The 16,485-nt window shown below is 38.9% G+C and overlaps 1 protein-coding gene across 1 annotated transcript; it reads left to right on the top strand.

Moving 5' to 3' along the window:
* Positions 1-99: 99 nt before the first annotated feature.
* On the top strand, positions 100-12,686 carry prrt1 (proline-rich transmembrane protein 1). The gene is made up of 4 exons (XM_044336542.1): positions 100-577; positions 5,041-5,378; positions 7,432-7,623; positions 8,899-12,686. The coding sequence occupies exons 1-4, from the start codon at positions 559-561 to the stop codon at positions 9,073-9,075; spliced, it is 726 nt and encodes a 241-aa protein (XP_044192477.1). The 5' UTR covers positions 100-558; the 3' UTR covers positions 9,076-12,686.
* Positions 12,687-16,485: the final 3,799 nt, after the last annotated feature.

Genomic DNA, 16,485 nt, shown 5'->3' with positions numbered 1-16,485 from the left:
TGACATCCTGTAAACACCTCTTGCTGGAATAATCTGCCAGAAATATAATTTGAGGACAAGCAGGCGTAGAGAGAGAGAGAGAGAGGGGGGGAAAAACTGAGGTGGTGAAATGTCACGCAATGAGAGAAATCCATCTCATTCAAAAGGTGCCTCTTTGTTGAGCAGTAATGGGATGTTCCAGCCCAGTGCCTGTGCGTTTTCCCAGTCCCGGGCTGTCGCTTTAAGACAACGATAGCTTTGTGTCTGATTAATTCAATGTACGGCAACGCGTTAGTGGAGAAACCTTATTAGACAAGCTGCCACACACACAGAGAGAGAGAGAGACAGACAGACAGACAGAGGAGAGAGGAGAGGACCACTGAAAGCTTTAGAAAACACACCTGAAGTTATTATTAGTAAACCGTGGGTGTTATTAAGATGAAGACATCTTGAGGATGGCTCGTTTGGAATAAAAGTCTGCATCGCCGCGCACGACAGGAGGGGATTTTTTTTTTCTCCCACCACTAGCTGGAGTAAAAATACATCCGATCACAGGAGGAGGACAGAAGATCGGAAGGCATGTCGTCGGAAAAACACGGTGAGGTGTCTTTTTTTAATTGTCTAACATACGTACATGGCGCATTTTGAAGCCTAATTGGCAGCCTAATTGAGCCACTTCTCATCCAACCCCTTTGAGATGTGTGAATACAGCTTTATGTGTACATCGCTTTTTTTTTTTTTTTTTGTAGCGTCTGATACACATCAGGCTGACTACATCTTTTTTTTTTTATCCCATCTGCATTTTTCCCCCTCAGCTCTCCCTCCTTGTCAAGATCTCCATCCGCTATTTATCTGCACAGCGTTGTTTCTGTAGGATGATGCGCCGCTGTGTGGGTGCAGCCTGAGGGAGAGGAGGGGGGGGGGGCAGGGGGGGGATCAATATAAGGCCTTAAATTACACAGAGGAGAGTTTACAGTGACATAATCAGACTTAATTTGATAATGTTTTTATGTCATGTGGAGTTTTTTTTTCAAGCTTTTATTGTTTTATTACACAAAATTGGAAAGAACCCCCAACTAGCGACTTTAAAATGTATTATGGGGTTATTGTCATTTTTTTCCTTCACTCTGTATGTCTCATTATCATCATTACGCACAGGCCCACATATTGTACATCTTCTCCTCCTGCTTATAGACATTATGTGGGTGTCCTTTGCGCGTGCACGCATCATGAGACTCGCCTTCATGTGCGCGTGTTCAACAGGATTTTTAATAATAACGTCTGGTGCACAATAAGACACATTTTGACTCTCCGGTTTTCTTCTCCGTCCTTCAGGATGTGAAAGCGCCAACTGATGGAGCTCAAACAGCTTTACAGCAGAAAAAATAAATAATAAAGATGATAAATAGTGAAACCTATAAAGTTACCACAGACACTGTAAAGGGCAGGATGTTCAGCACACTGCAGCAGACTGCAGTTTGGGCTGTAAAAACCCTTATATATAGGCTACTGTTCAAATTTGAACCATTTTTACATTTGCAAGAAGAAGAAAAACACTTAAACACTTTTCTTTAAGCCTGAAATTTGATGACTTATTCTAATGTGACCCTGAATATACAAAAATGTGAATATTTCAACTTTTTACAAACATTTTTGTGCAGCTGATGCACATTTTTGTTGTGTGTGCGTTATGTTTCCCCCCTTTTTTAACATAGGACCATTATATAGTGTGTAAATGTTAAGAATATGCTCTCTCTGCTCCCTGAAAGCTTCATTAATCACCAATTTATCTGTAACTGATCAGGTATTCATGTATGATTTGTGGCAGAGAGACTAATCATACATATACACTGTGACGGGTCAGAATATGAACAGCATGAAAGGGTTAATAAACTCTGTGTGGTCAATTAATCCAGGGATGACCAACAACAATCCAGCAGCTGTTGTAGCTGTAAGGGAACCACTTTCTGATTTTCTGAGAAGGCATCCTTTATAAAGGGGTTATAAGCATTAATTAACGGCTAATTCATGGTTAACAAATCATTTACTAATGCTTTATATATCATTTATAAGCCATTAACAAGCATCAGTTTTGGGGTGCCAGGTTGTGAAAAATCCCTCCTTTCTATACCACCATAGCATTTGCTTTATCTAATTCTTTAAGAAGACACCTCTGATATTCAACCACTTACTCTCTGGAAAGAGCTGCAGGACATCCAGCTAAAAATCAACAATTTATAACATTTATAACTGCAGATTATTTTCATTAATGACTTATTAAATATAACTGCGGACCCGATGAATTAGAAAATGTGAAACACTTAACACTTTTAAGACCTGATGACTTATCAGAAAGTGGTACCGGTATATTTTTTTAGGGCTGCAACTAACAATTATTATCATTATTGATTAATCTGCTGATTCTTTTCTCGATTAACCGATTGTTTTGTCTATAAAATGTCAGAAAATAGAGAAAAATGGCCATTATACATTCATAAAGCTCAAGACAACGTCTTTAAAGGTCTTCAAAGGTCAGATTTACAGTCCAAAATCCAAAGAAAGACATTTATCATGTACAGTATGGCAGAAAAAAGCTTCATATTCTCACATTTGAGAAGCTGCAACCACAGAATATTTGACATTTGTGCTTTAAAAAATAACTAAAACAATTATTCAATTATCAAAATAGCTCTCTATTCATTTTCTGTCACACAACTAATCAACTAATCACTGCAGCTTTAATATTTTTATTAGGATGCAGCTATGAATAACACACCAGAATACAATTTCTCTATTGTAATAGTGTTGATATCGTGATACAGTGGCTACTGTACATATCACATGACACACACTGAGAAGGAGGGATTTTGGCCCATAAATTCAGAGATGCTCAGTAGCTGTTGAGCATGTTCATGTTTCCTTTCCTTAAAAGGCACTTTGTCTGCAGCTAAATGCTGCCTGTAGTACTCACTGTTCCTCCATCTACTGATAGCTTATAAATCATGTATAAAAACATTTTTGTAGCATTTGTACAAGTCACTCATCACTGACACATTGTCTCCAACTCTGTTCATAATTATGACATTGTTTGTAATTGTTATGATGAGGCCTTTTTTATTATTATTTTAAAGTTGCCATCACTTCACTTCACTACTGATTAGACTGTTGACACAATAACCCTCGGAGGCAAATTTGTCATTTTGGACTATATGAATAAAATTATCTATATGATAACTACATACTATCGCTATGTTAAAATGTGATTATCAGATGGAGTAAAATCCTCATTAATGCTGTTAATTGCACCTGTGATTTTCCTGCTATTACAAGAAAAGTCAGCTCATAGCTGCTACTTAGAGACGAGCAGTAAATCTAATCCAGTTTCATCCCTTTTGGTAAATGTCACCACTTTCAGCTTGACTAGTAAAATCTACAATTGTATGATCATTTTCTAGTTTCAACTAATCACCATTTTAAAAACCATGTATTATAGTATATTGACTGTTGAGATCATGATTTGGAACAAAACTATAAGAATGAAAGTGTTGAAATTCATCAGCAGTGAAATAGTGACGTGTAAACAATTTAATTATAACTATTAATTAATAAATATGAGCAATTATTATATAATGTTTTGGCAAGAAGCAACTGACTAATGAAACGTTTATCTTAAAATATCAAAGCTCCATATGATTCAATTAAAAAACAGCTATTCTATGTTTAAAGAAACATAAATCAGTTATTAGTACATTAATTTAATAAAAACAGGAGCTGCAACATATGGAATCGCTAATAAAATATATGAATTAGTCAATTATAGATTAATGAGACCTGATAGACTGTAGTGACTAGCAGAATTATGCTTGTGAGTTGCATTTTGCAGATGAACGACTTGTGATTAAATTAACCACAAGACTCCATGCATCCACTCCACTTATCTGGGTCTGGTCCGCTGTGGCAGCAGGTACACTAAGGAAGCTCAGGCCTACCATCATTAAGTTCTTTTTTTAAATGAATGTTGGTGCTTTTCTCTCCTTGTAATGCCTGCTGTAGCACAAAATATAGTTTAAAGTCAGGGTTTTGACCTATCTTTGATCAGGATTGAACTGAAAATCCACCACTTCCTGGTTTCTTGTGTTTTGATAGAAAATAAAGTAAATAGTTGAGATGTCACAGGCATGGGCTCGTAAACGCCAACAGCTCACTCCATGTATTTTGTCTCTCACATTTGCCAAGCTGCTTGTCACATCACCATGACCTTTTAAAGGTGTCCCTTCCACTCGTACTCATTCCTTTCCCTTGTGTCTGTTTCTGGTCCAGCTCCTGCTTGTGACAGGAGATAGGGACTGTTATGTAAAGTCGGTCCCCGAGCACAAGTCGTCATCCGTCATTGCTCAGCTGCTCTGCTCTCTGACTGCCTCCTGCTCTCCTTCTTCAAGTCCTCCAACCTCACCTCCATCTATCTCTATTTCTCTTCCTGCTCTTCTCATCCTTCCTCATGTCCCTGTCAAAACGGATTACTGTAACCTCCTACGAAAGCACGACATCCTATCAGTCATTTTCAAACAAACACAAAGGAAGCAAGAGGTGTTTACCATTTAACGCTCAGATGTCCAAAAAGTGGACAGATGCTTCAGATGAAGCAATCAGATGAAGTTCTTCATGCCACATTTCCAGCTGTTAATAAATATTGTTCTGATGGGAGTGAAAGAGGAACAAGGCTTTTCTTCTTTGGAAGTGAAAATGCCAATCACTTGTCATCATTAGCACACAGACATGACAGGTTGGAAAATATCAGCCTTTTTTCTTTCCGCGTGTCTTTGTGGATGTTATTTGATGTCGTGCTGAGGAGCTGTGGTCTGTGTAATTGTTTTTCTCCTCCCCAAGAGCTGAGATAAGACACGTCGCATTCTACATGCGGACGAACGTGTAACAGTGCTCGAGTTAGATAACATGCCCTCACCCTTACATCTGTCTCTTTTATTGTTCACCCACCATTCTTTCTATTTCTGATTGTTCTCCTACCTGCTTTTTTCTTATCTCTTTCTCTCTCTTTCCCAGGTCTCGATGACTCTGGCCGTCAGACCATGCAGCCTCCTCCGTATCTCCCCGGCCCGCAAGACCCCAACGTACCCCAACACCCCAACATGGCTCCCGCGCCGGGCACCCAGCCCAACTATCCTCCGCCACCTCCACCTCCAGGCTCAGAAGGCTACCTCCAAGAGACGCAGTTCCACTGCAGCCCACTGGGACCCCCGGGGGCCCAGCAGGGCTACACAGTCCAGACCCAGGGACCCGGAGGCACCATGCCTCATCCTCCTGTAGGATACCTCCACCCGGGCTACCCGCTTCAGCTGCAGCCCTGCACAGCTTACGTACCCGTCTATCCCATGCCATCGGTGAGTCAGAGACTGCTTTTAGAGTTTTCACAGGTCTGATATCAGGCGGCTGCAGAGTTACACCGATCTCTGCTCAAACTTCTAGATATATATTTATTTTCACTTCATATCACAGCTAGCATCCTTAACATTTACAGATTGGATAACCGGAAATTTATTTTATGCCAAATTCTGTTTTTTTTTGTCTACTGAACTATACATTTATTCAAATGTTAGCATGTTAGCATTATAGCACATGTTTATCTCACATGCAATTTGGCAGCAGCCACAGCTTTTCTTAACATTTTAGATGAGTATGTATATATATTTTTAAGGAGAGGGTTATTCAAACAGGGGGAAAATGTTTAGAGCAATATTTGAAACAGTTGATTGGGTTTTTATTGATTTAAACACAGATAGATTACAGATACATAAGCACAGAATGTTCACTGAATAGACACATGATGTAATTAGATGATTATGATGTGACTGGTAATTTTGCTCCATATATACATATACATAATTAATTTCCCTCCCGAGGTGGGCCTGTGTTTAGTTGAAACATCAGAAATAAAATTAAAGGGAACTTTAATTTAGTGTGTGTGTATTCCTTGTATCCCAATTTAATAGAATTTTGTATCCAGCACACGACTACTCAGACTTATTCTTTTATAAGAACATAAATATACAACACAATAGACAATATTTTGTGACTGAGCACCAGGTTCTTTGATTAGTCCAAACACGACTGCATTGCTTCATTTTTATGCAGTTTTCTAGCTGGTGACACTTGGGGGAAAGACTTAATTTGTGCAGCATTTCACAGACAGGACAATTATAAGTGCTTCACATAAGACACTGAAACTAAAACAACTGACATGTACTGTATGACATTTGCATAACATTAAGTATTTTAAACCTGGCAGGTGAGATGGCATCAATAACCTTCATCATTTTAGAATTGATGTCTGTAAGATCAGTGATTCACAATCATGTGTTTGCACATGAACAGATAAAACCATCCACAGCGATACCCAGCTCTAAACTGAAAGTGGTTTAATTATAAATGTGATTGTGAGTCATTAAATGACTGAAAGTGCAACTGTTTTCTCACCATCAAGTGTCCTAATTTTAACACTGAGCTGTGAATAGACTGGTCGACCATGGCTGCTGCCCACTGTACTCTTATCTGTTACTTTTAATAGGATAAACATTGAAAAACCCCAGAAATGTATCATTAATGTTTTCCAAATACTTTATGTTTGTCTAAATTCCACAGAGTTACACAAATCTACAGCAGTGAGTGTAGATTTGTAAGTAACACGCTCATCTTGCAGGCCAGCTGCAATCTCACAAATCAATCATCGCTTCAGACATTTCCTGCCACGCTGCTGATGGAGCTTAGACATGCATGACTCTAATACGTGCAACTGTTGCATCAGCACAGAGACTGGTGGCGTGTTTCGTTGAACAGAATGAACACATGCAACTAACTGAAAAAATACCCTTATACACACAATAGAGGCAATTTACACAAATACATACAATTTTGAACACTGTTTGATTTGTAGAAGCTTAAAGCACCAATGCACTCTGATATCTCCTCTTAGGTCTTGCAGCTAACAGTAAGATGAAAGATATGAATGCACAGAAGATACAGAACCTGAAGAGTCAGCCATGTCTGAGCTCTGCAGGTGGTTTTTAATAAGGCGAACCCGGTGAAAATTGTCCAGTTGGCTTTGAAGGCTAATCTTCAGAGGCTCTGCACTGTGATTAACTTGCCTCTGATGTCTCGTTCTGCTACCAGCTTGTAAAAAAAAATCCTCTAAATCAATTTGACAGACTGCTGTCAAAAATGCAAATAAAGCCCTTTTCCCTATTGCTCCCTGTCCAGCAGCAGTAATCCTAACAAGCTCTGTGTCCCTCCCTCTGTCGTGCTTTTTGCTGCTGTCCTCTCTTTGCTCGTGTCACCTCGTTTCCCCTGTCTTGAGTGGAAAGTGCGATGTAAGCTGCTCTTCTGTTTTTAAAAAGGTACGTGTGCTTACTCCCTTTCTCCTTCTCTCCTTCCTCTCAGGGTCAGCCCTACATGCCGGCCGGGGGAGGCCACCCAGGCATCCCACCGGGGCAGATTCATCCCATGCAAATGCCGCCCAGCATCACCCTAATGGACCGCCGACCGCCACACGACTACCTGCCCATCGCCGTGCTCACCACCGTCTGCTGCTTCTGGCCTACAGGCATCATTGCGATCATCAAGGCAGTGCAGGTTAATGCGACTTCACAGTATCTTTTTTGATCTTTGGATTTCATTAACATAATGTCGCTTTTACCCGGGACTTTGGAGTGTAAATCTATCCTAAAGTCATTTTACTCCCCATTTTTATTCAGCAGAAATTGACTCGCCTTATAGAATGACATCAAAGTTTGTGATAAGAATTTCTAGTATGCATAATAGTAAGATATAGCCCTCTGATTTTATTCATATGAAGATACAAAACTAGTAAAAAGACTGTAACTGTGGAAGATATCCACTTTATTTGACTAAATCAGGCGGGCGAAACCTCATATTATCTTCAGATAAACGTTTAGATACATTTTTGCTCAAAATGAGGACTGTGGATTTTGTCCGCCGTCCCCCATCATCTGGAGGAGATCATGTAATGGTTAATATGAACATTGCTGAATGATAACAGGAAGCAAAATGTTCACTATTACATTTGATTTCAGCACAGATAAGTCATGTACTTTGTACAGGTTTGAACTGCAGACAAAGTAAAAAACAATTAAACAATGTAATTTCTGTCAATTAAGTGTGAATAGACAGTGCTGAGCTGATATTTTCAATACTTTGAAATTATGCAGAATCAAGAAATACTGTCAACAAGGAGATAGAAATTGCAAATGTCAGTCTTTAGTGCTTTTCTTCAAAAAAGAGCAAAATGCTGCTGCTCTGTTATAGTTTTTATTCTCAGCAACATCATCCATACGGTGGAATGTAGCCATAAAAAGACATGTTTTGCTCTTTTTCAGACCCTTTATTGACACTCTTTAACATACAAGTTAAGTTGAGCGTGATGTTAGAAATGTAAAGGCTCAGTCTGGTGGCTCTCATAGCTCATGATGCCTGTTGTTTGCCTCTGTAATGGCAGACCGTGCTGACCAACATGCACCCAACGGACCACATTACGTAACGGCACCATTGTCGGTGCAACAGGATAGAATGGATTTTTTCCTCTGGGCCTGCTCAGCTGGCTTTGAGTTGAGTTGAGCTGACAAGGCATAGACCCACCGGTCTGAGCTGTATATGTTGTTATGGTGTGTTAATGTTGTGTGGAGTGGCCTCTTTCTGCACATCCAGGCCGTGCTGCAGTGAAATCGATCCATTCATGGTGTTTTAGCTGTTAACCAGGATCTCTCCTGCTCCCACTCGTGCATCTTCTTCTTACATAACTTACATCCTGACTTCTCTTCTCTCCCACACACCCGTCCCCTCTCTCTCTCTCTCTCCCTCTGTCTCTCTCTCTCTCTCCACATCATTTAGGTGCGTACGGCGATAGCCAGAGGGGACATGGTGACAGCGGAAATAGCCTCCCGTGAGGCACGCAACTTCTCCTTCATCAGCCTGGCTGTTGGCATCGCCTCCATCGTGCTGTGCACCATCCTCACCGTGGTAGTCATCATCGCCTCTCAGCACCACGACGACGACTGGGAGCCATAACTACACGCGGCGTCAGACAGATGGGAAATCACGGCATATATTAGCTAGCTAACTACTCTTGATCGGGCGGAGGAAATAGGAGCACTGATAATGTACTCAAACTGCTACTGCTTGCTGCTACACAATGGGTCTGCACGCTGGCCCTCTGTGTACATTTACACACACAGCTGTGAAATAACCCGCTGCCATCAAACACACACCGACGACCAAAAACAACCAATCACAGCTGATGTCCAAATGCCAAATGCAAGCAGCTATCAAATGAGGCCCAGTATTGCTGTTAACACAGCGACCATCTTAATATTTACACTCAGATATGAGCTGCAGGAGGGGTACAAAGCTCCTTGCATTAACAATTCATTTGACACTGATTAATTCATAGTGATGTAGTTAAATGAGAGGATAGGTCACTTTGTGTTTCAGTTTCAAATATTCCAAATGACCAAACAGACCCACGCAGTAGTTGTAATTAGAGGCAACATAATCAAAGAGTTTTTTTAGGATAGTGAAATGCACATTTTAATTATAAAAGTATACGTGTGTTTTCCTCTTTTGAAACTGTGCCATGTTGAAACAGTGTGCTACTATTGATTTACAGAATAGTATTATTGCTGGTGCACTTGCATAAGAGACTGTCAAACTGATTTAAAGTGTTAGAGGGGGGTGATCAATACACATTTAACACACCAAATGGAGACTGACAAAGTGACTGTCTAACATAACCAAACACGAGAGTATTTATTTGAGATTGGTTGTGTCTATCATAACTTATGTATGACATGTTTATTTATTTAAAAATCTGTTATTTATTAATTTATTCTATATCTACCCATGTACTGACTTTGTCTGCTATGATTTACAGTATATCACTAGTTAACACTTTGAAATTGGCTTAAATTTGATATCTTATGATGATGATATTGCACTTTGTAGTAACCAGATGAGATGACGCAGCTGCTTACATTCATAGTTCTTATAGTGCATGATAAAAATGAATTCGTTTTGAGGCTAATGGGCTTTTAGTGCAAAAATAGCTTATCTCTCAGCTGTTGGTGGGAGCATTTCCTAAAATTTCTAGAAGTGTGTGCTACAGTATTTTTCAAAAATGTTAAACAAGCTCATGTCAAAACAAGAAAATGAGACACTTTAGATGATAAGTATTTGAACTTTGGGTTTAAATAGGTTTGCAAATATTGTTTTCGCAAGTACTTTAGAAGTGTATTGGGCTATTTTGTGTTGCACATCTCTTAGCTATTTAATCTCAGACACTGTATATGAAACTTTAGCGCAATGTTAGACTTATGAGGCAACATAACCCCTGCATGTCATCCTCAGTTTGTTTCCATTTGTCTTAAATATTGAGGCTAGATGTGCAACTGTGAGCTCCTACAGTATATTTCACTGTTGTTCTACTGTACAACGAGTCAGGGTTTCCTTCAATATGAGTAGGGTTTCCATAATGTAGCGTTGAGCGGGAGCACTGTTGTTTTGTAAGTGGCTGTAACATTAACAGTATGAACTGCAGTTGTGGAAAAACTGAAAATGAATGTTTCAAATAGAAGAGAGAGAGAAAAAAAAATCAATGCCTATACTGTATTGTAGCACTTTCCTCTTTGTGAAATCTTTCTCCCCTGATCCTCTTTCTCTCTCTTTCTGTCTTTCTCCTGTCCACATGAATAATCGGACCTATCAACATATCTCTTCTGCCCCCCCCCCCCCCCCCCCCCCTTTCCTCTGTTGGTTCCTATGATGATGCTATTTTTAAAAGAATTATACAGAGATATTAAAAATAATGAAAATTATGTTTATTGAAAATGATCACAAATAGAAAGTATAACTACAGTTTATACTAGTTTATATTATTATTATTATTTTATTACTAATGTATGATATTATGGACATTGAACACATCTGGGCTGGTATTTATCAAACTTTAAGAGCCAATTTAGGAGTAAAAATAAGTTTGATCTGAGTTTAATCTGCCGATTATGAAGCAATTTACTCCTACTCCTGTTCACATGTATGCTCTGAGCAGAAAAAAGCAAACCACATCTGCTGTATCACTCGTCCCCCAAAAATAATCCTTACTCAGAGAGGTGTTTTTCTGCACAAACATACAGTTTTTGATTGAAGTGAAGTTCTTTTTATTTATGTGGCATCTTTAATATTTCTAGAGGCAATCAACATGTGAAATTAACAGTGATCAAATGTATAAATGGGATGGAATAACAGATATTGGCTTCAAAGAAAACCAAACTGGAGCAGCGAAGGAGAATGTAGCTGTATTTGAAACTACCTTATCCTGAATTATGCTTATTGCTTTATCATGACTAATGATATTTTGTACAATCACTCTAAAACATGTCTCCTAAGATGTGGGCTCGCCTCTCTTTATGTGTGACAGATACATCTGGAGCTTTCTTAAATTTAAAAGCCTTTTTAAGTCAAAAGAATTTTAATAAATAGTTTATTCTTAAAGAAATAGTTTGATATTTTGGGCAATACACGTATTTTCCTCTTGCAGAGAGTTAGATAAGAAGATTGATACTCTCATGTCTGAACACTACAAAGCTAGAGCTAGCGGCCAGTTAGCTTAGCTTAGCATAAAGAGCTTAGCGTAAACGGGGGAAACAACTAGCCTGGCTAAATCCACCTATACCAACATCTGTAAATTAAGCTCACTGATCAACGTTTTATATATGGTTTGTTTAATCTGTACAAAAACAAAAGTATAAAAATGAGCTGGGAGCACAAATTTTCTCCACAGGTTGCCTGGCAACTGCTCCAGACCAAGAAATAAAACTGGGCTAACGCTAAATTGTCTTTTTTTACACTTTGTTTTTTGTACTAATTAAATTAACTAAATGTAACATGGTAATTAGTGATCTTTAGAGGTGCTGGAAGATGTATTTTGTTATCTTTAGACAAAGCCAGGCTGTTTTCCTCTGTTTTCAATCTGTGTGCTAAGCTAACCGGCTACTAGCTATAGCCTCATCAACTACTGTACAAACACTAAAGTGGCATCAATCTCATCTAATCTCTAAGAAAGCGAATACAATACTCAAAATAAAACTATTTATTTATGCATTTGTGAGTAGGAGTAAAACTTTGTTATCTTACACTTGAGCTAAGTCCTTTTTAGCAGTTTGATAAATACAGGCCCTGACCTTATTTGAATGGCACGGTAATATTTCAGTGTTAAAAAAGAGTAATTGAAGCACAGTGCTGTTTAGTATTACTGTTGTACAGATGGCTCTGGCAGTGAGTGTGTGTGTCTACTCCTCATATCTAGTTTATATGGCGCTAGATAGGCTGCATCTTCCTGTGTGCTTTCTTCTAGGACTCCTATGTGCTCAACAAACATAAATCGTAGCTGTTTACTGTACAGCTGGGAGATGTGTTCCTCCTTTTTCTTTTTTTGTTGTTGAGCTTGTAAATGCGACGGGTTGTTTGTTTAAAGAGGCGGCTGCCAAAAAAAAAAAAAAAACTGTACATGTGATTGATTCTCTTGGGGTTTTATTATTATTATGTTCATGGATGTGTTGCAAACGCATTGGTTGTTTCTGACTTCAGTTGTTTGAGTAATGAATAAAAAGAGTCATTTTGAGTTGTGAACGACACATCTCTCTTCCTTCGGGTCTGTTTTTCACCTTTCCGTCTCTCTCTCTCTATCTCTCTCCATCCTCTCAGTCTCTCTGCGGCCTTTCCTCTCCCCTCATCGCTAAGCTGCTATTTATAGTTGCCCCGGTTTTCTCCCTCTCCGTCTCTCGTTATCTCCCTCCCTGACATGAGCTACAGTATCTCTCACTATCACGTATTTAATCACATAAGGTTTGTGCTTTATAGCTGCTTTTTCTACATTTAGGGTAGCTGTTGTTTCCTATCATCTCCACTGAATCTATATCACATAAAAATGATTATATCTTCCCGTCTTGGAAGTTTATATTGTATAAACTTAAATTTTAGTGTCCTTCAATATATCTACTCTTAACATTTTAAATCAGAGCAACAGTAGTGTCTTCTAGGTGTTATTGGTCATGTAATATGGCTCTGGGTGGTGATGTTAGATGGTCGCTCCACCACTTTGGCCAAGACCAAATCATCTCAAAAGCTAACATACAGATCGCCATGATTGTGCACAAACATTCATGGTTCCCCGATGATGAATTTGGCGGTATGTTCTGAATCGCATACTTCTACTTTTTAACTTTTAGTACATACTGCAGCTGCCCTCTCAAACTACGTACTGTTGCATGCAGTATGCATACAACTGGGACATACTACTTCATCTGCCATTGCGGCACTTGTCGTCATGCCGGCTTCCGTCATTGCACTGTCAATGCACTGTCATTGGTCTGTGCTCTCTCGGCGGCTCAGTTGATGTGACGGATCTTATGCCATGCAGAGGATTGTGGGTCAGAATAGCCAGAAAAGCATGCTTGCTTCCATACTGCTAAATGTGACCAGATGTAGTAAGACATCCTGGTATTTTTGACATACTGCATTTGACATACTATGTAATGGGACATACTAAATCTTTTATGGTAGTTTGGGTGTCAGAATGCACCCCTACTGACTTTTGTCATCACCTAACTTTTCCTACAGCGCCGCCAGCAGGCAGCGGTGGAATGTAGCTAAATACGATTACTCAAGTACTCGATTTAAGTACAATTTTGATGTAAATGTACTTTACTTGAGTATTTCCATTTTGTGATTCTTTGCGTACTTCTGCAAAGGAATATTGTACTTTTCTACTATAACAACATTTTGTATGTAAAACATATGATTTGTTATATATGCATTGATATAGATTAGACTAGTGCAAGGTGTTAAAATTAGCTCTAGCTTGCTGACATTAAAATTCTGTTTGCATGTGCACATTAATTAATCAGTTTTAATATTCAATTAATATATACACACATGATAAATACAACACTCAATATCGGGCCATTTTGCATGCTTACTATTTTTTACTTTTGAAACTTAAAATACATTTTCTGACAACACCATGTACTTTTACTTATGTAAGATTTTGAATGCAGGACTTTTACTTATAATTGAGTATTTCTTCATTGTGTGTTGTTACCTTTACTGAAGTAAATACTTCTTTCACCACTGCCAGCAGCAGCAAGATTTTTGCTTATCCAGTGAAATATTATATATATATGTCTACTTGAAGGATTGGCACAAAAGTTTGAACAGACATTCATGGTTCCCAGAGGATGAATCCAAATCAGTCTGACTTTTCCTCCAGCAGCACCATGAGGTTCACATCTATGGCTTTTAGTGAAATGTCTTAACAACTGTTGAATGGATTGCTAAAATTTGATACAGACTAGAGCTGCAACGATTAGTCAATTAATCAATTAACAAAAAACGATCTGCAACATCCTTGTTTCGTTTTGAGTCCTTTTCAAGTAAAAATGCTAAAATGCGCTGCCTCCAGCTTCTTAAATATCAGTGTATTCTGGTTTCTTTAGTCCTCCATGATAGTAAACTGAATATCTTTGTGTTGTGGACTGTTGGTCGGGACAAAACAAGACATTTTAGGTTGCATCTTAAGCTTTGCGAAATGGTGATCAACTTTTTTCACCCTTTTCTGACATTCTGTAAACCAATTAAATGACTAATCAGTTAATCAACAAAATAATCAACAGATTAATTGATAATGAAAAAGAAATGGGAAAAAATACAATACGTTATACTTATTCTGGTACTTTGCCACTACTTTACACTATACTTTGATGATGTTTTATGATCTGGTTTATGGTGAAACTGCTTTGCAGAGATAACAGGCCAGTCGCACCTGTCTGTTGAAAAGACAATGATTGACTGTGCATGTGTTTAGAGATAGGATAAAAGAGTCCAACTGACCTGTTTGTGGAGAGAACAATAGTGAACTGTGAATGTAGAGATAATTGATAACCGATAAAAAATGTTGAACATGGTAAACCTTATACCAGTATGTTATCATGCTGACATTAGCATTTAGCTCAAATGCACAGAGGCACCAGCATGGCTTTGTTATTTTCTTTATTTTTCCTATGTTTCCATGTCTTCTCTTACTTTTGCTGCTGTTTCATCCCATGATGATGATTTTCTTTTAAGTAAAATCCATTAATTAATATCTCATGAACAGTTAAGTATGTGCCCAACAGATCAGGCCAATGGAAAAAGAGGTTTGAGGGAGAAACTAAAGGCAGGAGCCGCGCCAGCCTGTGTGTGCAGGATCACAGATGGCCGTTTAGCCTCCCGAGGAGAGCCAGTGTCTCTGAGATCGTTTAACTTGGCCTCACGCTGCACGCCTCTCTCCTCCATCACACACAATCCCAGCTTTCCCTGCGTTGGCCACGCTGGCTGTCTCGCTGTGTGTGTTTGTGTCATGCTGCAGCTCCCTTGCTGGGCTGTCATTCTGGCCACAGCATCAGGACTGATGAATACTTGCTGGTAATACTGGAGGATGCTGGAAAATAAATCCAGAACATGTCTTTATGTATAGATAACTAACCCACCCACACACATAAAATCATAGGTGTACAACAAGCACACACACACACACACACACACACACACACACACACACAAACACACTTGGTCCTGCTGTGTTGCTGCTGACATTTGAGATGATGTAGCTAGAAAACTAAAGCCAATGATTCGTGTTAACCCCCTTTCAGCATCATTACACTCCTGCATCAAGGGGATTCTCTTTCTTTCCTTTCATGCGTCCACTGTCTTTTTCTACAAATCACTTATCAATCCTCCAAGCTGTGGTGGAAGAAGTACATTCAGACCTTTACTTAGGTAAAAATATTAATTTAATGATGCAAAAATACTCCATTATAAGTTAAAGTCTTGCATTTAAAGTCCTACGTAAGTAAAAACACAGAGGTGTTATCAACAAAATATACTAAAGGAGCAAAAGTAAAGAAAACGGCCCCTGTGACTGATTATTACATATTTTATTATCAAGATCAATGTGTAGCCAGCTTTTTACTGTTGTAAGTGGTCGAGGTGGAGCTGTATTTTAATACTTCATGTACAGTTTGGTAGTTAAGTCCAGTGGTTCCCAACGTAGGAGTGAAGCCCCGTCCAAACTGGGCCACAAGATAAATCTGGGGGGTCATGAGATGATTAATGGAAGAGGAAAGCGGAATAAACAAAGTTCTGCTACACAAATTTGTATTTTTTAAAAAAAACTTTTTTCTAATCTTTGCTTTTTCTGTGAAATATGTAATAATTTACCTCTTTGCCTTTACCTCTTTCTCGAGCAGTTATTTAAATGAAACCATATAAGAGGTTTGGAGCTGCTAACAACTCAAAGACATCTGAAACATACCAAGGGGCCCCATCTAGACACACCTTTTTTAACACAGGGCCACAAGCCAAAAAGCTTGGCAGCCACGGGTTTAA

Source organism: Thunnus albacares, chromosome 19 (genome assembly GCF_914725855.1).
Source record: "Thunnus albacares chromosome 19, fThuAlb1.1, whole genome shotgun sequence".
NCBI lineage: Eukaryota > Metazoa > Chordata > Actinopteri > Scombriformes > Scombridae > Thunnus > Thunnus albacares.
This window is presented reverse-complemented; position numbering and strand designations above follow the sequence as displayed.

Bases quoted from the DNA above. Each gene is read 5' to 3' on its own strand.
- prrt1 (XM_044336542.1), top strand. The intron at 5,379-7,431 runs GTGAGTCAGAGA...CCTTCCTCTCAG, and splicing joins CCGTCTATCCCATGCCATCG to GGTCAGCCCTACATGCCGGC. The intron at 7,624-8,898 runs GTTAATGCGACT...CACATCATTTAG, and splicing joins CGATCATCAAGGCAGTGCAG to GTGCGTACGGCGATAGCCAG.